Source organism: Alosa alosa, chromosome 21 (assembly GCF_017589495.1).
Source record: "Alosa alosa isolate M-15738 ecotype Scorff River chromosome 21, AALO_Geno_1.1, whole genome shotgun sequence".
Taxonomy (NCBI): Eukaryota; Metazoa; Chordata; class Actinopteri; order Clupeiformes; family Clupeidae; genus Alosa; species Alosa alosa.
In genome coordinates, this window is record NC_063209.1 from 7522849 (window position 1) to 7550477 (window position 27629).

General features: G+C 43.5%; 1 protein-coding gene across 7 annotated transcripts; it reads right to left on the reverse strand.

The window, feature by feature from the left end:
- Nucleotides 1-2076: 2076 nt before the first annotated feature.
- On the reverse strand, nucleotides 2077-26127 carry bcorl1 (BCL6 corepressor-like 1). Of its 7 annotated transcripts, none has more exons than XM_048231345.1 (12): nucleotides 25870-26125; nucleotides 16616-16710; nucleotides 13728-16346; nucleotides 12735-12882; nucleotides 9890-10393; nucleotides 9224-9435; nucleotides 8676-8924; nucleotides 8361-8527; nucleotides 7854-7999; nucleotides 7330-7407; nucleotides 6754-6922; nucleotides 2077-6488 (listed from the first exon to the last, which is right to left on the reverse strand). In XM_048231345.1, exons 2-12 carry the CDS (start codon nucleotides 16619-16621, stop codon nucleotides 6044-6046), a joined length of 4743 nt encoding a protein of 1580 aa, XP_048087302.1. In that variant the 5' UTR covers nucleotides 16622-16710; nucleotides 25870-26125; the 3' UTR covers nucleotides 2077-6043. The 7 variants fall into 7 exon arrangements, with proteins under 7 accessions (XP_048087302.1, XP_048087307.1, XP_048087304.1 ...); XM_048231350.1 differs by lacking the exon at nucleotides 25870-26125 and adding an exon at nucleotides 25436-25455; XM_048231347.1 differs by lacking the exon at nucleotides 25870-26125 and adding an exon at nucleotides 21074-21215.
- Nucleotides 26128-27629: the final 1502 nt, after the last annotated feature.

Sequence of the window (27629 nt, forward strand, 5' to 3'; positions counted from 1 at the left end):
TCCTCTCCTCAGCAAGTTAACCATGGCTTTGAACACTTTGTTCCATGTCAAGTCTGTAAACTGAATGTGGTTTTCTACACTTCAAACACTTTCTTTCGAAACAAGAGTGAGATCAGCCACCTTAAAAAATCGGCCCCAAAACACCTCTCTAATGTTGATGCAAACACACTTTGACGTTCAGCATGGTTTCAGTCTGAGTCAGATATTACAGTATCCAGCAGAGACCATTCCTCTCCGAGACGACTGCACAAACTGTAGTTACGCTACAGATTTACATGTATACTTTGCACTGCTGTGTAAACCAATCATGGAGTGCGACCACCTGAGCAGCAGCAGGCCAGAAACCAATCACGGGTGGGGGGATCTATGCTATGTCTGTATGTCAGTGAAGGATTATGGCATGGGAATGCGTACGTGGGTTAAGGGGTGTGTGTGCAGCACTATGCGGTGACTCACGGTCAGATGTCTGTACAGAGCCCAGCTGTTTTACAGCACGGATTCCCCTGTTATCACACACAAGGACGAATGCAAACTGATAACTGGTCAGCTGATCAACTGATCAACTGTCAGTTTCTCAGGCTTTAAGCATACAAACTGGCTCTATTAAGACTACACACCCTGTTCAACTACTTCCTCTGCCAAAAACTGTTTCAAAATAAAAGTCCTCACTACAATATTTCACCGTTAAACAATTATCCCTTTAAACTACTGAACTTTTTAACTGTTCAGCCATTGTAACTGTTACTTGTCATCAACTATGACTCCTACCCACTGTAGCTAAGTAACATGGTTAGCATAGTTAGCATGCTAGTTAGCATTACTACTAAAAATGATTAGCTAGGTTAGCTAAGTAACATGGTTAGCATAGTTAGCATGCTAGTTAGCATAGTTAGCATAACTGCTAAAAACGATTAGCTAAGTTACATGGTTAACATAGTTAGCATTTTAACATTGTTAGCATGCTAGTTAGCATAGTTAACATAACTACTAAAAATGATTAGTTAAGTTAGCTAAGTCACATTAGCATAGTTAACATGCTAGTTAGTATTGTTAGCATAGTTATCATTTTTGACAAAACTATTAGAAAACATTAGCTAAGTTAGCTAAGTAACATGGTTAACATAGTTACCATTCTTAACATAACTGCTAAAAATGAATAGCCAAGTTAGCTAAGTCATATGGTTAGCATTTTAACATTCTTAGTATTTTAGCATAACTGCTATAAATCATTAGCTAAGTTAGTTAAGTCACATAGTTAGCATTGTTAACATAGTCAACAGCATTATTATTATTAACATTTAAAAAAACTGCTAGAAAACATTATCTAAATTAACTAAGTTAATTAACTTGGTTAGCATTATTATCTTTGTTAACATAGTTAACATAACTGCTAGCAAACATTAGAGCCATTCCAACTGTCAGTTATCGTCAACTATCTACCTAAATAATTTAACCATTTAAACTATCCACCTATTAACTGTTCAGCCATTCCAACTATATTAAACCTCATCTACCTAGCAACCAATATAGTTTGTTTTTACTCTGTATGATATTTTACAGCATATTTTAGCATTTTCATGCACTGTATTCCTTCAGGAAATGCTTTTCTAGTTTTGTTTGCTGTACAGTCAGGAATTACATGCTATCAGCTAATAAGCATGGAATTCTATGTAACTGTGATTAACACATAGCTGTGTTGTAAGGAAATGCCGTAATCTATGAGAGATTACAGGTAACTGGATATAAATTACGTAATTAACTAATGTCCTAAACAGCTGTTGCTTCCAAGCATGATCTCATTTACATGTATTTCACTGTTACATTTAAATATGTTAGGTCTAAATGATTTATTTAACAGAGCAAAAAAGAAAAACTGGAAGACTACTCAAACTGAGGTAGTTGTCCATCAAGTGACACAAGTGAGGCTGGCTTTGGGCTCCATGGCTCTAGGATATCCAAACACTCAATTCATTGTCCTCCACCAGTTATAACTACTGACTCCTGGTGGCTAAGATCTTAATCTACCTGTTAGCAACATGTCATGGAGCAAATTCCTCAGAAAGATAGGGTGCTCAGTAGCCAAGAGTTTTAATTTATTTCCAATTTATCGTAACATAGGCCACAAAGACATTTCATTCAGTCTGAAATCCTGATGTACACTCAATCAAAATGCCTTCCTTTTCAGAATGTAGGCCTACAGTTTCAAGAATGTGAGAAATGTTGAGCCCTCGGGCCACATATTTGACATAGTAGGTGGGCACCATCACTATAGTCACCCTCACTGTAACTGATGATCTGAAGGCTACCACTTTTTTTTTTTTTTAAATGGTCATTTGTCAACAATATTTTCAAAATGTCAACAATATTTTCAGGCAGTTGTTTCTACATTTCACAAATTTGCATCAGCAAATGTTTAAGATACTACCAAGCTGCCTACTGGGCCCTGAAATGCGCTGTTTCCTGGATGTAGGCTGGTTCATATTCACTGTGAAATACATCAGGGTGCTGTAAAAAGAGCCGTTACAGATTTGACCCGCCTAAAAGAGAAGGATGTCAATCCTGTTTCAATTTAATTAACCACCAAACTTCAGCAGACACAAAAGTGAATCACTAGCGCCTCCATGCGGTGTCTATAAACTAGGCGTTCCTGCTCTAATAATTCCTGCCTTATGCCAATGATTGGTTTAGTTATATCTTTCTTTTCACACAAAACTTCTCCATATAAAGAACTGCAACTAAAAACAAAGTAAATAAACATGTTTATCATAATCAAATGAACAGATTTGGCCTATATTAAGCCATATGTCCTTCCACGTTTCTCTGACAATTCGACCAGATGCAGTTCTGCTCAACCTATTAGGCCTACTGGACACTGGACTCTGGGAACTGCCCCGGTAATCAAAAAATAACTGCAGTAATGACTTTCTGAAGGTTACAACGTGCCTAAATGTAGTTTGGGTTGCACTACATTAGTCATGTCCAAAATACTGCATTTCTGCACATCAACTGCAAGGAATTTCTCAAACAATGCAGTTTTGACATAAGAAAAATGCGATTTTGGCACAAAAAACTGTTGTCACTTTTTGTAAGGCTAGACAAAACAGAAACTCTAATCCTACTTCTATTTCGAATTTGGCGCACTGGGATCCTCATTGGCGCGGGTGTAGCAGGTGTGAACTGAGAATCCTGGTCTGAGGTGCCTCTGAATTAATTCATAAATAACTCAAGATCAAACCTTTACTCGATCCTGTCCATTTTTTTTTCGAAGGGTGTCCGCAGGCGGATCCGATACAAATCTTGGCCAAGTGTGCGTGTGGACTTGATAAGTCACAAGTCAATTTTGGTGGCATTAGGCCTTCATCAAAATGAGTGTAGGCTAGCAGGCAGCTGACAGAGACTAGACCCCACCCCAGTCACTACCTTGACAGTTTAAAAAGTAGCCTACGTCTTTGTAGTATATAGCACACATTTAGTTATCCAATGTCCCCCAATTAACGTGGATTTCTTGAAAAAACAAGCGTGGTCCACTAGCCTACCTAACTAAAGGCACGTGCAATCAAACGTTATTCATACTGTACATGTCTGGGTTTTGTTCCGCGACTCTCTCCCAACACCTGCCCAACGTCGGGAGACCTCAAAACGGAGGTTTACAAAGATGTATGATGCGGGCGTTGGTAGTTACTATGTCAGCCTTTGCCTCCCTCGTGACCACTGAAACATCCCCGTTTGTCCAAAAGATAAAGGAAACTTTGGGAACCACTCTCAGGGATGAAACGGCTAAGGGTTCTTTGGCCATCTGTTTCTATGCATTGTCAAAATGTATGTTCCATTTAATTCCATCTTCCATGTATAATGAAACTATTTCTTAGTCTCATTGTTTCAGGTTTCTTCATTTAAATATCATTTATTGTTTTTTTTCCTTTAAATTTCAAACAAAACATCATTGATTGTCAACACAAAATCTAGCTTAGCACCAGTACAATAAAACTGTACCTTCGCTTGTTAAAATACTGTCTGCAATGAGAGGGGAACAAAAACCAATCTCTGGGCAAAAGGATCATTTGTACATTTCAAATAAAGCACCAACCATACAAAGCCATTTTTCCATATATCATTTTTCAAATACACAAAAAGGTCAAATATATTAATGACTATTAAATTAAGCACAAATGACAATTTAACAGTGTAAAGAACACAAAAAACATTACACACACACTCCATTTTTCTGGAGCCTGTTCGCCAACTGGGGAGGGGTGGGTTGGAAGGGGAGACCGGAGAGGGATAGCTGTTGTTTTCCGACCCTCTTGATAGTGTTGCAGTGGAGCAAAGTGCAGGTTTCAGTGTTGACTGAATTTTTTGTTTTGTTTTATTTTTGACTGGAAGTGGGGAGGGGGGTCTGGGAGAATCAAACAGACTGAAAAATAATCACCAACCACAAGTCCATTTCATGAGGTCAATAACATCAAAATTAAAGGATGACAATCACCCCAGGTCCTGGAATCTAGTTATTCAAGCTCATAAACCTTCATATTTATTTGTTCCACCAGATTTTTGTTGGAGCCCAAAATACTGGCATAATGGCATGATTCAAAAACGATTTATCACGTAAATGCACGGCAAACAAAATGAGGAGAGAAGGAAATAAAAGACCATGCTCAGTGTCAACTAAAAATTAGTGTTGTATGACTCAGGCCATGACACAGGGAAGCGGAGACAGGAAGAAGAACATGAGTCTCATCTTAACTGTCCGATGCCCCACTTCATCTCCAGTAATAAAAAGAAAATGGCGTCCTGTCTTATTGTCAACGATTTCAAAATTACTGCATTAGTGAAAGCAGAAGAGCCAGCACTTCCTTTGTCATCTCTTAAATCAGCCCTCGTAGATGTTTAAGACACAAAGTGCTTATTGTGGGCATCAAGGTGAGGTTGAATAGCTCCATCCTTCTCTCCTCAAATCAACACAAGCCTGCAGAATCGCTTTAAAAAAAAAAAAAAAAAAAAAAAAAAAATGTTGTACAGGACCAAATTTAGAAGCACGGCAGTCAGGTACAAAGCGCCACAATACTTTTTCATTCCAGTCACCTCAGTAAGAGGGTAGGGAGGGGTGGGGGGTGCTGGAGGAGGCCATTTTGATTTCAGATGAGGTGATGCGTGGCTGTCTTCTCTCTCCCAGGGCCTTCCCGGCTGAACGCTGGGGTTCACACAGGTTTACCGTCAGCCATCTGGCTCAGTGGCCCTCTTGCCACAGTGAGCTGAAAGTAAGCTTCTTAGCTGCACACAAGAGTTCACCAATTAAAGAAGGGGGAAAAATCCCAACAAAAAAAGCCTTGGATTATCTCCCTGGAAGAAAGAAAAACCCCACCGTCTGAAAACAAAAACAACCCCCTGCAAAACAAATATCAAGCATACATTACAACCATATGTTCACCCTGCTGGCAAGATATACATACAGTATATATTTACAAGTACACCTATGGATTATCATAAAACCGCGAGTTGGTGTTTCAATTGTCAGGGCATGAAAAATCACCCACAGGAGGTAACCTGAAAGTTGCTCCCCAACACTACCCATTCCTCCCCCATCATCAGTCCCTCAGTGGCATTACCGTAAGAAGTGATATCACTGGCCAGTGACCTCTGCATTTTACAATACAGAGGTCAAAGGTCAACAGCGAGCCTGTGAAAAAACAAAACAAACCAAAAACAAACAAGGTCTCCTCTGGAGAAGCTGAAACGTAGAAAGTGCTGGTACTGGTTAACAGGAAACTGGTTGCCATAGTATAACCCACCCACCCCCTCCCTACACACACACACACACACACACACACACACACACACACACACACACCCTGACCCGACATGGGATAAACTCGTCTTTTCCCAAGGTCACAATAACGGACGGCACTTCTGTCACAGGTTCATTTTGATCTAGTGCTCTCTGGAGAAGCCTGGGGAGTGCGGTCGAGCTCTGGCAGGGTTTGGGTTAAAGGTTTAGATTCCGTTCAGGTTTGGGTTCAGCTGGGGGGGGGGGTGAGAGGTACAGCTACCGGCTACATAGTCTGTTGCCATCACTCCTCCTCTTCCTCCTATCACGCTCTTCCTCGGATCTCTCCCTCTCCTTTTTCTTCGTCTTCTTCTTCTTCTCCTCCTCTTCCTCCTCCTCATCGTCCTCGTCATCTGCTCGGAGGAGCTGGATGGAGGAGCCTAACAGTCCCTGTAGCTCAGGCACGCAGCGCACAAGATCCACCAGCACGCCTGTCTCATCTCCTTCCTCCTCTTCCTCCTCCTGCTCCTCCTCCTTCTCCTCGTCTTCCTCGTCCGCATGCAGCTCCGTGGGCGGTGAGTTGGTCTGGCTGATGGACACCTGCTTCTTCAGCTCCACCTTGGGGATGCTCGCCACCTCCAAGTGCGGATAGCGCGCCCGGAAGATCCGAGCCGACATCTTTAGCCGTTTCAGGACGTCAGACAACAGGAACCAGTTGCAGAACCTGCGTGGGTCAAAGTTCACATTCATTCATACTCAACATATTAGTATACTTTTGTGCAAGTATATCATGTTATTTTGGAGACTGCATATAAAGTAGTAATTTTTACTATTGAAAACCTCTGAGAGGGAAAAAAAAGTGTGTTCATTGTTGTTGGAGGTAAGACATGTTACTCAAGACTTTTAGAGTGTATATTTATGTTTACCAGAGAAACTGATCCTAAAAGTCTATACAAACAGCTTAAATAATGATTAGCTGGGGGACTCACCCTTGTGTCAGTGCTACTTGAACGTGGTAACAGGGCAAGAGTGGCTCGGAGGAGAACTCAAACAACAAGCAGTCGGCATCCGAATCCTTGTCTTGGCCGGACTCCGACCCACCGTCGTCCTCATCAGGCCCGGACAATAGGAAGTCCCAGCACGGGTCCTCGTCCGTTTCTGGCAAGGCAAGATGAGAGGGAGACCACATCACCCAGTGGATTACGGAAAATCACACCTCAGGTTTTCAATGTGCATGACACTCCCCCTAGTGGATGGTTCACATTCTTTTCAATCAATTCACCGAAAAGGGTTCAGAGAAATTCAATCTGGACAGAAAGCATGTTCATTTGAAATATACCCTTCATGTGTGCATGAAGGTCCTATTTTAATAGGCTATTCCTTCCATGAGGAAACGTGGTCAATGCTAAGATGGAGACACAGCAAATGTCACGGTATTATATCAAATGACACATAATGAAAATGTCGGCGGTTTAATCTCGTGACAGCCTGTGCAGTGACAGGGATTAAGCGGATAGGTGTCATCCCCGAGGTGGAATGAAATAATAAGAGCAGTAGGCTCTCACCGAACACCGCGCTGCTGTAGAACTCCCACGGAAGGCTGGGGTCCTGGTCAGTGCGTCCCTCCAAGTCAGTGAAATACTCTGCAGAGAGAGAGCAAACTCAAGGTTAACGACCTCAAAGCAGCTACATAGCCCCATCTCAAAAACTCCACAAGGCAATTCCAGGAGAGCAAAAACTATTAACACATTGCTACAGTATTTACAGATATACCTTGATGAGGTACATGTCGTATGTTGATATTAAAAAGGTAAGTGAACATTTTCAACACAATACTTGACTAGAACCTGGGCAATACTGCCTAGTGTAGAGCAAATTTAACCTAATCTAAAAAGCACTGCATAACACATATATAAAGTATTATGATGTTTCCCTGTTTTTAAATACAAAGAAAAGTGAAATAGCACTTCCTGTATTTTGTATGGGTATCAAGTGAATTTAGTTTTTACTGTCAGTGTTCTTTGAACAGAAGTGACAGACTTTCATAAGCCACAGCATCAGAATCAAGCAACATGTTGAATCCTGGCACCTTTGAGAAAGCTCTTCATTGTTGGGCTCTGGGCCAGCTTGACCACAGTCTGTCCAGAGTAGGTGGCCAGACTGGGGTCAGCCCCGTGGTGAAGCAGAATCCACGCAGCAGGGAGGTTATCGGCCGCCACCGCATCATGAATCGGCCTACAAAGAAACACACACGTAGCGTATGTCCTTCAAGCTTGGGGTTAACTGACAGCAAATACACTTTCAACACACCCGAAATCCTCTGTTGTTTCTACTACATACTTGGTTGAAATACATGAATTTCAACAACCTGCCACCACACGGCTATGCAGCAGAACCATGAGAAACTGGGTCATGATGACTACAGGAGGAAACAACAACACAAACCTGATTTCACACAGCTTCAACTGTATACAGAACTCATGTCAATCAAAAATGTGGAACGAACCCAGTTATGTTTTCACTATCCAACACAACATAGTCAGAGTCGCACGGACAGCTTTAGGATGACCACTGTCCTGTGGCCCCTACTCCTCACCGTGTGCCGTCCTGCGCGCTGCAGTTGACGTCGGCCCCGTGCTCCAGGAGCAGCTGCACTATGTGTGTCCAGCCACGGGCGCACGCCTCATGGAGCGCTGTGTACCCGGCGTTGTCGCGGCGATTGACCTCTTGTGCGTCTTTCTCCAGGCAGTAAAGAACCACATCCTACAGTAAAAAGCAGAGAACAGGGTTCCTGAAAGTGCTGCACACGATGAAAAGTGACGACCATTTCACTATCTTAATCGGATGGTGGGGGAAGACTGCGGGTGTATGAAATATGCAAAGAGTGGTGGGAGAGCTGGCAGAGACGTACCTGGTACCCCAGGCGGGCAGCCCTTTGAAGCAAAGTCTCCCCAGCGTTTTTATTGACAATCAGCCGTCGGACCTCGGGGGGAACGGGGCGACCTGGGGGCGACTCAGGAGCCACTCCTCCCCTCCCCGAGGGGCCTTTCCTGACGGGCACCGGCGAGGGCAGCCCCTTGGGAGAGGCCAAAGTGCCCCCCGGCTTCTTAGCCACAGGGCTCTCCTCGTCCTTGCCCAAGCTTCCGCGTTTGGTCTTCAGCTAAGAAAAGGGGATAGAGAGGGGGGGTTAGGGGGAAGAACGAATAACAAAGAAATGTGCATGAGCATGAGCAGAGCATGCGTCATCATAAAAGAGGGTTGGCACGCAAGCGGCCTGCCTCTTGTGGAAGAGGGCAAGAAGAATAAATCCACCATCATGCAGTGATTATTTAAGCCACAAGAGGGCAGCACAGGACCAACTGTGTCAACCATCGGCCCACCCCTCACACACACAGGATCGAGACGCTAACTGGCTGAAATTGGGGGATGAACGATTAACTGCCTTCGCCAAGTTCTCACCTTCTTCTGGTCTTCGGAGTCCGTGATTAAATGCTTGCTCTTGAACTTCCTCTTCCCCGCCGGCTTGTCCGTGGAGTCCGCGGGGCTTTGGCCGTCCTGGCGCCGGATGGAACCGGAGCGTGTGAACAAAGGTCTCCGGGGACTGAGGTCCGGGCTCGGCGATCGGCGGGTCAGCGTGGCGCTGAGGCGCGGGTACATGCCAGTCCTCGCATCTGTGACCGCACAGAACACCAGTCACCACAGGTAACAAAGCAACAAGGCCCAAAGGGCTCAGGAGTAATCAGGGATACAATGTTTCCCCTCAGGAAAAAAATGAATGCCACATTGAACGAGAAAGAAAAACTCAAGACGCACACAAGACACTGCATCTGTAGGGGTCACTATCTAACTAATGGATACTGACAAAATGATGGATATAAACACGTTTCCTTTCCATAGAAATATATTCTTCAGTGCTTTTATAGTCCATTTCCACAGCCCAATAGGCAACCTTTGATACACATGACATTTCATGCCAAGAGCACTTTCATTTATTTCCAGATGGATCCAACTCTTAAGTTTTCAAATATGCCGTATAATTAATCCACAGTAATGCCTAATCACTGCCCCGAAATCCATTTCAAACTTCATTTAAATTATTGAGGCGACTGAGGAGAATGCGCCTACCTGTTCCCATTCGAGCGCTCTGCCTGGTTGAGGTGTACCGCTCTTCCCTCTCACCATCCACGGCCTTGTGCTTGTCCGTGATGTACTCCCCATTCTGGTACTTCCTATTCCTGCATCTCCGTCTTTTCTTCATGGCGGGTGTCTCTGCCTCGGCGGCCGGTGTCGGCCTGGCCTTCCCCAGCTCGGCGTCCTCCGGCAGGGGGTTGAGCCGCGGCCTGCCCCGGGGTCTGCGCACGGGAACCGCAGGAGTGCTAGCCGGGGGCGGAGGTGTGCCGCTGGGGGGTTCTGCGGGTGGTGGATGAGGAGGAGGAGGGGGAGGAGACGTGGCGGCAAAGCCCCAGTCGCTTTGTAGCATCTCCTCCGAGCGGCGTCTGCCCCTCCTCGGCCTGGAGCTGGGGGTGTCGAGGGAGGCAGGCGTCTCCTTGCCTGGCCGGCTGGGGCTGTTGTGGGATGCCTGATTATCTGTGGGGCCCCTGGAACCGGTAGCAGGGGTGCTCTCAGCATCTGTAGGACAAAAACACCACAGGAGCTCTAACCAATGCCTCTCTGGTTATTCCTACAAACAGGCTTCACTACTATTGCACTTTTTATTTAATCCACACATCAAGGTAAAGTCAAGTCTCAACCCTGACACCTTTTTTTGGTTGTATGGTTGCGGAAAAGATTCCTCTGCTGAATCCTTTACAAGAAACATCTGAAAATCTCTCTTTTTTGCAACCGCCACTTCTGTATTAGCGTTAAGTACTTTGCAAATCACAAAGGCTGCATTTAATTGTCAGCTTTGCAACAATGTTTATTTGCGACTATTTTGGGTTTACCAGGAGTGATAACAAGCAGACAAAGCAACTATGCAAGATCCTACAGTCAAGCAGTTGCTACCTCCTGAAGCAACACAACGAGCATGTACCAACTTGACAAAGCACCACAGGCACCACGGTATGACAAATGTGCGGCAAAAAGAGGCTAGCAGAAGTAGTGAGTGGAAGAGGCAAAGGAGTCAAGGAATGTATTATATCGCAAATCAAATCACAATCACATTATCAGTCAGAAAAAAAATCACAATTAGATATTTTCCCTAAATCGTTACAACCCTAGCAGAGCTCAGAGGTGGGCACAAATACATCAAAAACTATTTTGTTACAAATTACAAATACTGGCTCATGAAATGTAACAAAATAAAATACAAAATACTGATGTGAAAAATGTATTTAATTAAAATACAAGTAATTAGTCATTTGGAAATGCAAAAATACCCACAAAATAATCATGGTATACTAACAAGGCATATTATTGAAAATGTATCCCCAAGAGACAAGAAATACTATTTTTGATTGGCTGGCAGCGGCTATTAATTCTGTACATTGGGGCACCTATGAAGTAGATCTGGTAAAAAATGTAATCACCATCCCATATCAATGTAAACAATGATTGAACTGACAAGGAGGCTTCGCAACAGTGGTATCAACTGTAACAAAGCAAACTACCCACCATCATTTTCCGTAACCAATGAAAGTAGTACAACAAATTGAACAGGTCGGCCTCTTTTTAAACTGAACTACATTTTCCTTGTTGTGCTATAAATGCATGCCTGCTGGCAACATGGGGGATAAACAGAATAACAACCTATAAGGTGTCCCAATATACGGAATTAATTAACTTGGGAGAGAATTCCACTCCGGGAGGTCTTAGTCTCCGTCTCCTCCATTATTTCTGCATTATCAGGACACTTCAGCGGATCTTACTCGTTACATAAATCCTCATGTCAAATCCAAGTTTTAATACTGTCCTGTAGTAAGAATGAACATCAGCTATTAGGTACTCAAGGTCATGGGGTCAAAGGCTGTGGTCCTAATATTCTCCCTCAGTATCTTATCTGTATCGTTTTCAAATTTTAGTCTTGTAGCACTTAACACAGCTGACAATTCAAGCTCCTAGTTACTTTTTTAATTTCTTTCAACTTCCTGACATGTTTTAAAGGGTTCTAAGGGGCTTTAAGTTGTCTACAGGGTGAAAAAAAAATGACATAAACAAACAAATTGGGTTTACACCCCATGTTGTCCTTACAGAAGGGTGATAAAGTTGACCATTTTGGCTCCCACAATTGACTTTTCTTTTCATTTTTTTCAACTTTACACATGTTCAGAGGGGATCGTAATAGAAGAAAGTTGGATCTAACACCTTTAAGTTGGTCACAATGTGGCATACCACAGCAAGGAAAATGGAAAATGGGTAAACATTTCATGCTTTTCTTCCAAAAAGGTAATGAAATGTTTAGGTCAACTTTACAGTTAAATATAGGGAATTGCCCAAAGGATATCTCCAGGCACCCAGCCTATTCTTAAAACCAGATTCACCAACATTCTGGCCTTTGGCTTTATGATAAGCATTGCCTATTGCCATGGTTATAGCGGGCAGTATATTTAATTGAGTGATGACATTTTGGCTTATTTGAGAAGTATTTAAGTAGTTGAAATACTCAAATACAATCCCTCAAAGTATTTTGTTACAAACTACATTTGAGTTTTTCCAATCCTGCAAAATACAAATTACAAAATACGCTAAAGTAATTAAATACGTATTTTAAATACATATAATTGAAATACTGCCCATGTCTGGTAGAGCTTCAGTAGCTACATCATCTGCACAGCATTTTGGACGAAACAAAACAATAATAATAAAAATAATAATTCAATGTAAAAAAATGTAGAATGTGTGATTGTGGATATACATTTTTGTGGAATTCTAGATCTCCACATTTCTGGACTCTGTATTTCTGGGCCATGTTTATTTAGACATGATGAGTAAGCCATGACTGAGCGAGTCTTGGAGTGACTAACTGAGTTACCTGCTTTGCTGGAAGCTGGTCCGGGGGTCTCTGGTGCCAAGGTAGGGTCAGCAATCTTCCCCTTACGCCGCTTCGTCCCCTCCTTTGGCTGTGGGGCGGACGCCTCCTTCTCAAGGCCCTGGTTTGGTGCTGCGGGCGACACCTTTCTCTGTGGCAGCAACACACGCACGCAAAGACAGGCTACAGCAGGTGGATGCACTCATATGCCTATACTTTTAATGTGGAGATCTATACAAGCACTTAATCCACTCAACCAACAATCCACTACTTTCTTTTCTCATGTGTAAACCACAGAAAATGTGTCAAAAGAAAGCAAAGATTTGCTGCAGAGTTATATATATTATTTTTTTTATTTCATATATGTTTTGTCGTCCAAATGGAGGAAGGTTAACTTGTTGGCCTGGTTAAGGGTACAAGTGTATAAACAATGCTGCCTAAATGACAAATTCAAAAACATTTCAATATCCTGCAGAATTTCACAAGGATCAATATTTTATCTTTCCCTTAGTAAACTCACTGGGTATTATAATTATATCAAAATATACTCTTATACAAAACTATTATGCCTGTAATCAACTAAACCGAACTGCCTTGCAATGATAATAAAATAATTTCAACATAGCCATAAATGCCCCTGTTATGTACATTTATTAAATCATCTTATATGTTGCTTTACCCAAATGTACACATAATTAAATAACAATTAAAATAAACAATATTGAAATATTTCCAATAGTCAAAAGAAGTTGAAGATTTTTTCCCTAGAGCAGATAAACTTCTTTCAATAATTGAAAATATTTTGACTTCAATTTACTATTGTGAAAACACTCACAATGAACAATTTTGTCATTGCAATCTAATTCATCGTTCAAAGAAAACACCAAAATGACACACACAGGTGGTCACAGTCATCCAGTTGTTCTTTTGAAAAGGCATGCAAAAACTCATCCAAGTTTACAAAGCTTGCAGAAACATTTAACAAGCAGAACTCACCTTCTTGAGGAGACTCCCTTGCTTCGCATTAGGGCTGTCCTTGTCCAGTGGTCTCTTAGGAGGGGTTTTCTTCGGCCTCTCTAGTGTTGCTTTCTCCTTCCCTGCCTTTTTCGGACTGGCCTTCTGTTTGTTCGCGGTGCCTCGGTCACTGAAAGCGGAGGCTTCTTTGGTGCCGTTAGTTCTCCTCTCCACCTTTGTCTCCACGGCAGTTTGACCCTGAAGCATGGACAGTGCGATGCCCTCGACCTTTATTTGTGATGAGGGCTCCTTCTGGGCTGCTGACTTCTCCTTCTCAATCTCCGCTGCTCTTTTCTCAGCTACATCTTTCTCCGTCTCCTCCCTGCTGCCCTGACTGTCACCACTGGACAATTGGTTCGACCAGGAATTTTTGCTGGGTGCTTCGCTTTCCTTGCTCGCCTTGCTCTCCTCCGACTTCCCACGCTTGTCCATACTATTCTCTCTCTGCCCTGCAGCGAGCAGTTTCTCTGGGCGTTTGCTGGTTTGCATGGGCTCCCCTGTAAAGGAGGTTCTCTCCGGCTTTGAGTCCCTCCTCTCCACTGATCGGAAAGGTGGGATTCCAACAGGGGCTGGCGGCTGCAGCGGAGAGTTCTGGCACCCCGTGAGAGGGCTTGTTATCTCTGGTCTCCGGGACCCAACAGAGGACAGTCCACAGTAGGTCTCACCAGTGAGAGCTGTGGTCTCCAGGGCCTTTTGCTTGACTATGGACTCCAAGTTCGACAGAGGAGACTTGTTATTTATCCCCCACTTCTCATCTTCCAGCTTGGGAGGAGGGTGGAACACTGTTCCCTCGCAGCTAGCTGCCGCCTTGGTTTTGGGACTTCCCTGGACGGCCTTTCGCTGGACCGATGTCCCCTGAGGGAGCACAGCAGGTTTTTCCCACAACGGCTTGATGCCAGCGGGAGGGTACGAGATTGGGGCCTTGCCGCTGGCACCCTTCCGATGGAGGTGCGAGTTGGCCGGAGGTGGCAGGCCCGTGGGGAGAGTGTCCTTGGAGGGATACGCCTGTGCTCCAACAGAGCTAGTGCTGTTTGGGAGTTTGACGCTTTTGCTGTGCTGGGAGCTTTTCGCCGCAAATGGCGGCTCCTTCCCAAGAGAGGAAAGCTGCTCCCCTTGGTCCACAATGGAGATGGTCTCCTGCTTAGCGAAACTTTGGAGGTCTTCCACAAAAGCTGCCCCTTTACCGTCTTTGCTGCGTAGAGTTGAAGCTAGAATTGGACTAGCAACACCAACATAGGTCCCGGGGATGGTGTTGATGGTTGAATGTTTGGACCAGGACGTTGCTGGCTCAAGTGTTTGATGGTTGAACAGCTTGGATGAAGGGGGCTTTGGATTAGAGCCATTTCTCTGGGTGTCCGGCAAAATGGAATATGGAGCTGAAGCAAAACCAGTGGCCTGGGTCCTTTTCAGAGTATTTGGGACATTCTTTTGATTACCCTCAGTTGGGCGATGCTCTGTGGCAGGCGCGGGGTTGCTCTGGAGTTCACTGGTGTTGCTCTTCTGTCGTTTGGACTTGGAGGACAGATCCAGAGGTACATCCCTCTCCTCGATAGAGCATCCAACAGTGTGCTCCTCTGTGGCGGATGGAGACTTCAGTTTCAAATACGCTAATGGTGTCTTATCAGCACTGCGGTAAGGTGGACCTTTGTCCATGAGGTTCAGTAACTTAGGAGTGGTAACATTGGCCAGTGCAGGGCTGCAACAGATGGCAGCCGAGGGGGAGATAGTGAAGCGCGTTGGGGGTGCGGGAGAGGGCGGTTGGGGCTGAATTGGGACGGTGATGCTGGGGGACACTGCAGAAGCAGCGGGAGTCTTTTGCTCTATCCCCAGCTTAGAGTTTTTGCTGCTGGACGCGTCGCATCGGAGCTTTGTCGAGGGGGGTCTCTTTTCGGAAGCGGGGCCTCGCCCTGCTTGGAAGTGGTATGGGTACGTGTGCAGCAGAGGGGCCACGCCCGGGCTCTGGGCGTTCGGTGGGGTTTGCTGGGCACCCTCGGGTACCTTCTGGAACTGGCTGGCCGTGGCCTTTCTCAGTGCAGCGATCTGCCCGGTGCCCGGAGGCAGGGTGATCTTACAGAGTGGAGAGGGGAAGTTGGTGGAGGAAAGGAACAGCGTGGAACACTGGAAGCCAGGGGGGAGGCTAATGACCGAGGGGCCTGGAGCACAGTTCTTCTTATTCATGCCCATTGCCCCATGACTTGCATTCACAGGGCCCTCCACGCCAGCCTTTTTCCCGCCAGTCCACGGGTGAGCAGGGTAGACCCCGGCGCTGCCGTCGGCCTTGGCCTTGTGGCACTCCGCTCTCTCGTGTAAAGTGGAATTCATGGCCGGGGGGCCCGGAACTGGAGTATGATGACCCTTCTGGGACGGGGGAAGGGCGTCAGAGCAGTAGTTGGAGTGAGTGGCCTCCGAACACGCGTCCGGTGTCTTGCAGTCGGGGGCGGTCCTCAGCTTTCCCTGCTGGCTGTGCGGTACGTCTCCTCGGAGCTCGGGGGGAAGTGTCTGCGGGGGGTTGCCCACCATGGTCCCGGATGCCCTGGCTGGAGCTCCGCTCTCTCGGCTCACTGTACCTCCATCCCCTATATTCATTGGAGAGGGATCCACCTGTAGACATAAACAGAGCTGTCGGATGAACTGCTGTTTTTCCCCCCATGGATAATATGCTAGTTAGTGTTATTTTTACAAGTGCCCCAAGCATGATAGAACAATAATATTTCCCATTACACAGCACAGTGATGCAGTGATAATTTAAAACTAATTTAATACAAATGATATATTTAGGAAATTCTGTTTATATTTCAATGGAGTTGATCATGTGGTCTTGTAATAGAAGATAAAAACAACCCATTAATTGTGCAAATGAATAAATGTACCTGCATATGCGTTCTTTTAACACTGCATTCCTCAAGGGTGGTGAGACTTCAAGTGCAAACTGAAGTGAAAGGTCCTCTGCGTATAGAGCCGGGCACTGAAAAATAAATGAATAATCCTGAAAAATACATTAATAATCCTGAAAAATCATAAGACTACAGCCTAAAATGATGAAATCTTACTCTATCAAATCTGAGGTCATTGTCATATTGAAAGTAGTAGAGACAACAAGCCTGGACAGTACATAAAAGCAGGAAGATGTTTATAATTGGATTCTTCTTGCTTTATTGGGATGGCTTGTGTTGTCAACACAATTAGATCATAATACATAAACATGTACAAAGATTAATTAACTCAGAGAATGGATTTACAGCCCTACAACTAATTCTGTAATCGTGATGTCATGAGGTATGGACAAACACAAAACAAAATAATGTTTCTAGCCAAAGGACCTATTTCTTTTGACATTCTTTAGTTCCTTCATTCACTAAATTGCATATTTTCTTCAAGGGTATGACTAGCGGTAGCTGACCGTATGCCCAAGGGGGAAGAGTACTACCCAGTGAAGAAAGTAGGCCTACATAAGTCAGAGAAGCCTTAAGTTCTAAAAGAAAGAGAGGAATAACCCTAGAGCTTAAGATAGGTTGTGTATGTTTTGATAGCACACTGTTATGGCTGTCACATAGCTGAAACACAATTTTTCCACAATTTTCACTTCCATTTTTGGACTTACTTACACAGAATGTTTGTTAAAATACTGACAAAAAAAATATTAAGGGGCATTACTGAATTGCAGAAGCATTGTGGGATTTCATTTCTACCATGTGTAACAAGCAATACTTCACAGCAAGTGATGACTACCAAACTTCCTGTGAGTGAGAAATGGTTCCTTACAATAAATGTCACAATTTCCTAAATGTTGCACTTCAGTACAGGAATGGACGGACTGCGAGCAACATATGTCTTAGAGAGAAGCAGAACCAAGGTTAAGACAGCATCTTCCTACAATACATTTTAGTATCCCTCACACATAGCCTACTGTGGACTATACATAACATACTTGAAACACCACCAAGAGGGATTTTCAGAAATCAGCAGGAAAGATTAGGCGACCACAACCAAACAGAAAGTCATATGTGACAGTTCTCTAACCAGAGACTTTGTCACTGCCTCATTTCAGCGTAAGATGTGCCACATAAAAAAAAAAAACAATCTGTTGATCTTAACCCTTGTAACGCATTGGGGGACTGTGGGACAAATTATGCTATTTATTATTTCTTTAAACTCAGACTCATTGGTCTTGTATCATTTTCTGTCAACATACAAAATAACTGTTTTTAATGACTGCACACCGTATCCCCCCCCCCACACACACACATAACTATTACATATGTGGTGTTTGGGTCTGCTGGACCCGAGTGCAATAATTGTAGGTGCTATGTACCTCAACTATGTCCACCTCCTAACTGGGCCTGCTGTGTGTTTGTGTGTGCATGTCTGAGTGTGGGTCTCTGTGTGCGGAAATTTTGTCTTTCTGCACCTGCTATTCCCACTCAAAGTTACAAAATCATTACATTTAAAGCACTTGCACCTGTTCTGATTAAATTCTAAGAAATAAGCATCAATGATGAAAAATATTGTTTCTATTTTTTACCTTGTTTATAATTGAATTTCCTAATTTTCTCACCAAAAAAAATAAACAAAAATCATTCATATGATCAAAAATGTGAGCTCACAGGGGTAAATGGCAAATATGAACCATAAATGATGTCTATATTACATTGGTAATGGAACTAAAATAAACATCTGATAAGTATTTTTACATAAATGATTATGGCTGTATTGCTTTAAAAGCCTAATAATTTAGTGGGTCCACCAGACCTGGGAACATTGGCTGAGTAACAAAAATATGAACACCTTACAAGGATTAAACAAAACTAATTTAACAAGCCTGTGAAACCTTCTGCAACCCAAACCAGTGCCAAGGCAGAAACCTTGTCCCAGTACATAATTTCAAGCTTGACTCCAGACAAGAATCTGTTCCTCCTCTGCTTGTGTGCTCTCCCTTCGCCTCTTTCGTCTGACCCTGACCATGCCTCTGACAGCCCAACGCTGGAGGAAGGTGGGTGGAGGTGGGTTTACATCTGTGATCAGTCAGTGACCTTGCTCATCCTACACATGTAGAGAGGGAAGGAGTGGCCACAGCCTCATTCACAGAACTACCGAAGGAGGGCCAAACAGGGCGATACAGGAGATTACTTGAAAAGAGCAGAGAAGCTTTTGGGAAGGGATACAGGAACAGCACTTTGCTAGTTGCTTCGATACCACTACAGACAACATTCTTGACAAAGCACCAACAGCAAAACCCATCTTTATTGTGGCGATCAGAGAGCGAGCGCGAGAGAGAGAGCAGGAGAGAGCAACCGCTACAGCCCGCTCAAATCATCCTTGGAAGACCCCGCCTTTTGGGGGGGTTAATTGCAGGGCCAATTAGGCAAGTTTGTTTATAAAGGTGGACTAAAATACGATATAGTTCACACTGCTGTGGTCTTCTACGTCCATATAGCATAACTGAAGTGATAACTGGAACATGGGAATCTGCAGAATGGCATAGAAAAAGATACCTCAATATTGACCACTAATCACCAAGATCGTTGAACAACACACCAGACAAAATAAAAACATTCACTAAACAAGAGAGAGAGAGTGATCTGTGCATCTGACGATGACCAGCCCTAGCAATTAGTTCGCGAGAGCCCGTGCGTCCCCTCTTGATATGGAAACACTAGCCTACATAGTTGGCAATTTTGGCAACGTTTTCCCAGAGCCCAAAAAATGTACATTCTCTGGCAGTGTGGTGTGTGCGTGTGTGTGAGAGAGAGAGAATGTTTCCCCTCTGGATAATTATGTCTTCCCGTGATGGACTGTGCCGGGGGAAGAGCCACTACTCATCAAACTGACCCGTTGGATAACTAGGCAGAATATCATTAGACTTATAGGTTACCTAATGCATAATAGTCCATAGAATGCAACTCTAATAATACCGTACAGCAGATTCAGCTACTTCAGGTACGTAAGTTGATCCACTGGAGAAATGCATCATTTATTTTTTTCGGGTAATCAAATGGATTATCCTATAATCATATTGGTGTTCAATACATTCCTAGCCTATATGTATCAGAGTCCTCGTTTGTCTATACGAAAGTATAGGCTAGAGGTTAACGCTACCGAAGTAAGACCTATCCATGCCCAGAGTATCCAGAAAACCCAAGTGCTTTCCAGACGGGAGCTGCTCGATCCCTCCCGGTCAGTCAGCAGCGCAGCCTGAAGCCCATATGCACAAAGGAGACGCATCCGAGTGACAAGTCTGCGATAGATGATGCAGAAAACAGTCACGGTCGACGACAGACGAGTGGTCTATATTAGGAAGAATTATTCCGACGTGAGGGTAGGCCAATAGGGTGATTATAAATGGTCTTTTTCGTGACCATGTTTTTGCTCAAACTCCGACCAGCCCACTCGCTCGTTCGGGCTGGCGAACAATCGTATCACACAATACGAGGGCACGCCAGTTCTCAGGTGAAACGAAATGTTCAGTCAGTCAAACGTGGTGTAAATAATCACTGTTTCAGCAGTGATCACATCTACTGGAAAGGTGTGATGAATAGGTTCTTCTGCGTTTCAGTGGATATATCTCAACTAGACGACTGCCAAACAGCATTTCCTTTGCCAAATCGAACACATCGCAGATGCACACTCGCAAGACCACAATGAGCCAAACTACACGACACGTTCCCCCCAAAACGTCGGCCAACATCAACGCAGCGCTAAATAGCCCTGAGCAAACATTCCAAACTCCAATAACCATCTTTTCAATCCGTCAACAACACCACGAGGCCGGTCAGTTTTTATGACGTCTTTTGCTGATAATAAGCTCGTAGGGAAAAGACGAGTGAATGTCAGACAATATCAAGAGGTTGACATCGCCCGCACGAGGAAACATCGCACTTTGCCTGTCTCTCGTGCTCATTCCCTCATGAAGTGTTAGAAAACTAACAGAATGTTTAACAACAATGCAGCACTCAACTTATTATTAACTAGCAACTGTAACGCGTGCGACACAGAGAGAACAACATGCGATCTTACTTAGCATAGATGTTTGAAATAACACGAACAAATTTCAGATCCCTGCGCAGCGAAGTCTCCCCGAAGCGACTATCGGTCTGCATTACACATTGCTGGGCAATGTGAAGACAAGCTGTCTCCGACTGTGTGACACGAAAAATGTGTAAGACAGTCTCTAAACGGCCCACATCATGGTGCCTCTGCATTGATAAATAATAAAACCCAGACGACAGAGACCAGAAGCTATTTCTTTCGTCTACAACACTGAATAATTCCAAAAGGTAATTAGCGAGCCTGATAACGATGTCAAATTGCAGAAACAACCACCAACCCACTCGTCCTGCGTACAGATGATAAGCATATATCAGGAGATGTGAGAATTTCGCGTTTCTGGATCTCAGCCGTTGCAGTCCACTAATCTCGTCGGTTTTCGGTTCTGAAAGTCCAGGGGGGTTTCGTCAAGACAGTCCGTACCGTATCTGTCTCTGGTCTGGTGGGAGAGAGGGGCAGATGGAGGATTTTCAAAATGGGATTTGTAGTATACTACCACACACGCCCTAGCTCTGGCAACCATAAGAAGGGAGGAGTAGGGACTGCAGGTACCAGCATGCAATGCTACAGTCCAGCCGCTCAAGGGGAAAGGGGATCGCAACGGTGCGCTAAACTGAGAAAGCTTAGCTAAGTAGCAAAGTGAAAATACACATAGTATTTGATAGACCATCCCATTTTAACGAATTGCCTTGGGAGTTTAAGAAATACAGACAGCAGAGTACCTTATCCAAACTCTTCTATTTTACGGATAGGCGAGGCGCAACGTATGGTGAACCTCTCCACGGGGTCAAACCGAAACAGACACACACACACACACACACACATTAAAAGAGTTTAGGGAGGTAGAGGTGGTGTGTCCAAATGATGTTTCACTGGCATCATCAACTGACTACATGTTGCTTTTCCCTTTGGGGTTTAGTGATGCCTTTATTGTTGTTGTAATGTGGCTTCTGTGTGACTTATAACGTGACCTCATTCAAAAGCATGGACCTATATGACCCAAGAGTAGACGATAAGTTTAAATAGGCCTAACCATTCCTCGCAGCCGCCTGTTAAATTTCAGCAATTCATTAAGCCATGGCAACCCCCACTGCAAATTCTCAAACAAATGTCTTAGCGGGAATTATGATTGTTTGAAGAACACTCAAATGAATAATCCACGGTCTCATTGGCCACACGTGTAAGCAGTAAACTCCTCTTATGGTGACTCTGGATATTTGCGCATGTCAAAGTGATTTGATATGTAGCCTATAATGTAGAGTTGTTGAACATACCATACCTTTATATCTCCAGACAAACCACAGCACTTATAAGCTTCTAGGGCCAAACGCTGGTTAAGGGTCATGCGCATTCATATCATAACGTATATCAGCAGCATATCGTTAGCAGCCCTATCTGCATAGTTCGTTTTTCAGAGTTGTTTTTTTCAGTGGCATCTTTTTTTATTTGACACTACCAGTGCTACAAACAGTGAAGCAGTCCATTCATTTCAACTTCATATGTGTAACATCACTGTTACATTGATATTGTAGATCTTTTTAAAATCATTTTATGAGCATTTAAACATAATCATAATATTCATTTATCTACTTTGTACCCAAGGACAGGATTTCAGGACCATTATTGTGCCCAGGAATGCAAGGATCAAGCACACTGGTTCACAATAACAGTGTAAAACAGTGTCATTTTAAGAATTATTATGAACAATACCTATGCATGAATGGGACTTTAGAACAGGAAATGGCAAACATAACTGATTCAGATTCAGTCACAGATGCCAAAGTCTCAAGTCTCATGCTGAAGTCTCAGTGCCAAAGTGAACCGACACAAAAAGAGACTATCTTTGAACTTAACTTGTATGAAGACATACAGTATACTCTTTCTGAATTCCCTATTACATCACTGACTTTTTGTCACCTATTTAAACTGATTAATACTGTTGGCATCTATTCCCATATGTTCATGTGAGATTTGGTAACACAATCTCATTTCAATAACTGTTCAGATCTCAGAAGAATAATCTTATGAATAACAAGTGAAATAAAATGTTACTTTTGTCCATGTAAATATAACCACAGTACACAATATCTGCAAAATTAGATTGATGGAGAGATGGATCAATTAAACAAAAGACAAGATCTTGTCAGGAGATGGAAGGACTCATTAGAAGCACTTTCAGGACCTGTCATTTAGCATAAATCCTGGATGGTGTTCAATATCTCAGGTTCTCCCACAACAATTCAATATTCCAGACGTAAGACATTGATGCAGTATCACACATAGTCTGCTTACAATAAGGGCTGAGAAACAGGTCTTCAAGCAGCAAATCAGCCTTAATTAAAAATGTTTTCCATTACAGTGCACTATCAGCAGATATCAGACTTACAACCTAGATCCTACTAAGAGACTACTAAACTAGCACTGGCAAAGGGGAAAAGTCCAGTGCTTAGAAGACTAGTACATCCCGGGTGACAGTCTATGTTTGTGAGTATATTATTCAGCAAGATTCTGTTTAGAAGTTGTGTTTTCTTTTTTGGGGATATGACTTCTGAATGCAGAAAAGTCTTCAAACAAATGAGAAAATCTATAACGAGAGGCCAAAAGTGTGAGTATAGCCGAAATCCATTGTTTGAGGAATACATCGTGAGCCAGCTGGATCGTAAAACCACTTTCTGACCATTACATGATCTGTTTACAATTCAACCCCCTCATCCCCTCCCCATATTCTCTTAACACTGACCTTCACTCCCTTATTCTATTTCTTCTTTCATCCTGTCCTGTTCTGTCCTCCTTTAGGTCCTGCATGCCTCACGGCAGTGGTTTGCATCACATTTACCTTACCTTTATTTTCACAGCAGGTTTTAACCACTGAACCACACACACCCCAACAGTGAATCATCTGTCCATAAGCTCGCCATTTGATGTTTCCATGAGCATGTATATATGTATAGACTACTCCAAATCAAAAGGGTACCAAGGTCTACATAAATTCTCACAAGGCATGAAAGTCAAGGACAACCCTGTCATACTTAACTCTGGTCCAAACCAAAGGCAAAGCAACTTTTCCTGGGCACAAGCCTGTTATACAGTCCATTTCTGATACTTTGACATCTACAGCTGGCAGTTTGTGTGTGTGTGTGTGTGTGTGTGTGTGTGTGTGTGTGTGTGTGATTGTTAGAGATGTGCACCTGGCGCCAAGATCATTAGGCCTACGGTGAATAGTCACGACGTGGTTATCATTCCTACATGGTAAAAGTCTACAGCAAGTAAGAAGCATGTTTGCAATGAAAACAACAATAAGAACACAAAGGTTTTCCCATTAGAACGTGTGTTCCGTGTAGGCCTAGATACGGTAGCTGTGAATTTATAAATTAACCTTCCACATTTCAGTTTCTTTCTTTTTTGTATTTCGCAAAACCTTCTATTCCAGACAAAATAGTCTCAGGCAGCCTATGTGCAAGGTCAAACGGGATAGAATGGTGGGGTTGAGAAGGGAAGGCAACCAGATTCTCTGCACAGGGGCAGTTTTCACACACCTTGACACCCTGTTTACACCAAGAAAGAACATGACGAAGACGCGGGAGGTCAATATAGGCCTAGGCCAATTTAGCTGAGAACACAAGAGTAATGAACAAACGGTATTTGCCAAGCAGGCAGATACAGAGTAACTTTACCACTTTTTATCCTACATTAGAAAGGCAGAAATTACTTTGTCAAAATGAACAATTCCATGCCATTATACATGCCAAACGATGACCTATTTCTCCAAATGGGCTTCTAAGTGCACAGCCGATTTTGTATGCTATGACTTGGTGGATAAAGCGAAAGCGTAAAGTAGTCTACAGCTCATCTCCTTGGCAGGTTGTTGATGCCTTTTACAGACACGAAAGGCTGAATAAATAGGCTATTTTAGCCTATGTGGATATTATCCATTTCATGTCAACGATAGCATGGCTGGCATGCCTCATAAACCTTGCCAAGTCTTTTCATAAACCACCGAAATGAAATGGCCAAACGTTACGACTCCAACTGAAGGTGAGAACGCACCGTCGCCTGTTTGTTGGTCCGCAGACCTCACGTGCACAACGTTAGCAGGAACTAGATTTACCCGAGACCGCTAAATGGCAGGCAAACCGAGGCATGCGATCCCGGCAGTGACCGACTACGCGAAGCTTCCCCAATTATCGAGGATAGCCTACTCCCCGCTACTTGTCGAACGTTTTGTTTAAGTCAGTAGCTGGCGCTACTTCAGTTATGGAGACTGAAGCAAACTATTTTTTAATATAGCCTAGTCTTATGAACCTGATACATAAGAACATTACAAAGTCCAGCGCCTAAGCCCGAGTTGTACAGCACACTATATAATATGGTCCAAGGCCTTATCTGTGTTTCAGCCTAGAACGACCAAATGTATCCCATAAACTAAAGCGACCAGAAAGCCACATCTAGGCAACACAATCCTGTTGGTCCAACCCAATGTTAGAATTGCATTTACGCACTAAGACAACTATTAATTGTCCGAAAAAAAACTCTTCGCCAGCCTAAATTGCAGAGGAAATGGCAAATTAGACTACGTAGTATTTTACCCCAGCCTAGCGGATCAGCCACCCAAACCCTCGCCGTTATTCTTCTCTCCAGTACCCTACCTATAGATGACAGGTTGAATGTGGGATGCAACGATGTCTGATGCAGACGCGTTGAAAATAATCGGTCACATGCGGTAGTCAACAAGCACAGTCAGCTCATTCCCAGTCAGTGCTGTATTTACTTCTCTCGTCTGGGTCTTAAAATTCTCAATAATATAGTTCACCTCCGACACACGTTTAGGGAACCCTGAAATTTGAGTAGAACTGCCCCCAATAGTTGTTGGATATTGTGTAACCCCCCTTTCAATGCGTCTAAACCTATCAAGCCATATTTCTGTAACAGTGCGTGAAGTTTAGGACACTCGTATGAAAGTATAAAGTTTAGAGAGTTGACAGTCGCCCTCCATGGCGTTGTGCAATGCCCCCTTTAATGCCCCCTCGCTCGCCAGTAGCGCCTTTGTTATTAGTAATCGCATGGTATTGCGCCGCCTTACCTTACGCCCCAAATGGATTCCCTTTAGATTTCCAAGTGAGCTTGAATCACCAATACAAGATGGGGAATTCGAAGTTGTGACTTTCGGCACAGGCAAGAGTGTGGTTTTCAAGTGTATTTAATCCGGTGTGAAATTTGGGTTTCTCCTCTCGATCTTCCCTCTTCGCCAGTTTTCAGACCGCAGCAGCTGGAGAGGAAAATCGCGGACCCTGGGTCCTAAAGCCGGCTAACTCCCCGCTACAGGTGAATAAATGCAGGTTGAGGCCGTCCGGACACATGCAGGCTTCGGTAGGATAAATTGTTAATGTATTTAAAATCACACAAAACCCTTAAATGCCACTCATCAAAACGACTAAAGTAATTAAAAACTATAAATGTTGAAAGTCTGTGGCAATTACATGTCTATATGGACGAGGCATTTTAAAGACCCGTCTTTTTAAGCGTCCAGCATCTTAGCCTAAATTATCAGCACTGTCCATAATCTAGGCCTAATAACAAAACAGATAGAGGAACAAATTAAAACGTTAGGCCTACTGTTAATAACAGAACATATTAACATTCAATGTTCATCATAAACTTGGTAGAGATTGTTTTCTGCCAAACTTAAATGGAAAACGATTACTATCATCATTTCACTGTTATTTCATAACAACAGCAAAAAAAATCCCCATTATTGAAACAATTGGGCTGCAAAACAGTGTTGCAAACTTGGAGAGCAGTGCACAAGAATGAATGCGCGCATGTCAAAGTTTTCAGTGCATTCTCGATTGTGTCCCCTGCTTGGCACGTAGGCCTACAAGTCTGCCTATCGTCAGGCTGCAACTCTTGCCCTATGAACTAGGCTACAGATACAGTCTGCCAGATCATGTAACATGATCGATTTGTGTTATTTTGGCTCTAGTAACCGTCAGTCTTTGTAATGCGAGTGTGCCTCAAAGTCTTTTTTACCACTTCCTCTTTTGTTTTAGGGATGCCATTGTTTTGTGCCAAATTAAAAATGGAAAGCTGTACAACCTATGAAGGCCTATTCACGTGAATGCATCGTACTAAATAGGTGTGAAGGTCCCCTATAGGCTACGCCATCCCTCTTTAGCCTACAAACGATCTAGTCTACCTTATCTATTTTGATAGATGCTATGACACCACATGCAAAGGATAGTTTAGTGAGCTTCTTTGACAATCTAAAGAGCATCTCTTCCTAAACTCAGACAGGACTGTATGGATGAGAAAATAACTGATCTGAGTGCCTCCAGCCCTCCCCTGACAGCATATCATTCAATTTAAACTATAAGAGATTGGCTGACATGACATAGGCCTACCTTCAGATAGTTTGAATAGTACTACATGTTTGTAATAGCCGATGTTCATTTATTGCACCAAGAAACCATAGCCCATAAGGCCGAAGAAACAAGGCTAAAGTGAGCCTAGGCCTATTTCTCCACTGTTCACTTGGCAATTCTTGTAAATGTGCACCGTTATCAGCACGTGCACACCACGATCTGTAGTCCGCTGATTTGAGACTAGCGCTGTTGACTTCCCAACATGTACCCAGTAAGCTTTTCAGAAATTCACCTAGTTAATTTCATTCAGGTACTTGTCTACTACCGCTTGCTATACAACAGCGTTAAAAAAAAAACAGCGTGAAAATGTACGATGCAGTTGCGTGTTACATTTGGCTACATTTGTTGTTCTCATCAGAATGTGCCACATCTCTCCGGTACATTGTATGTTATGTCAACATTCCATGCCACGCATAGGCTG

Coding starts and splice junctions, on each gene's coding strand:
- bcorl1 (XM_048231345.1), bottom strand. Junction 7,408..7,853: donor AATGAAGAGCTTTCTCAAAG/GTGCCAGGATTC, acceptor CTCTCTCTGCAG/AGTATTTCACTGACTTGGAG. Junction 6,489..6,753: donor CAAGTAGCACTGACACAAGG/GTGAGTCCCCCA, acceptor TGACCCACGCAG/GTTCTGCAACTGGTTCCTGT.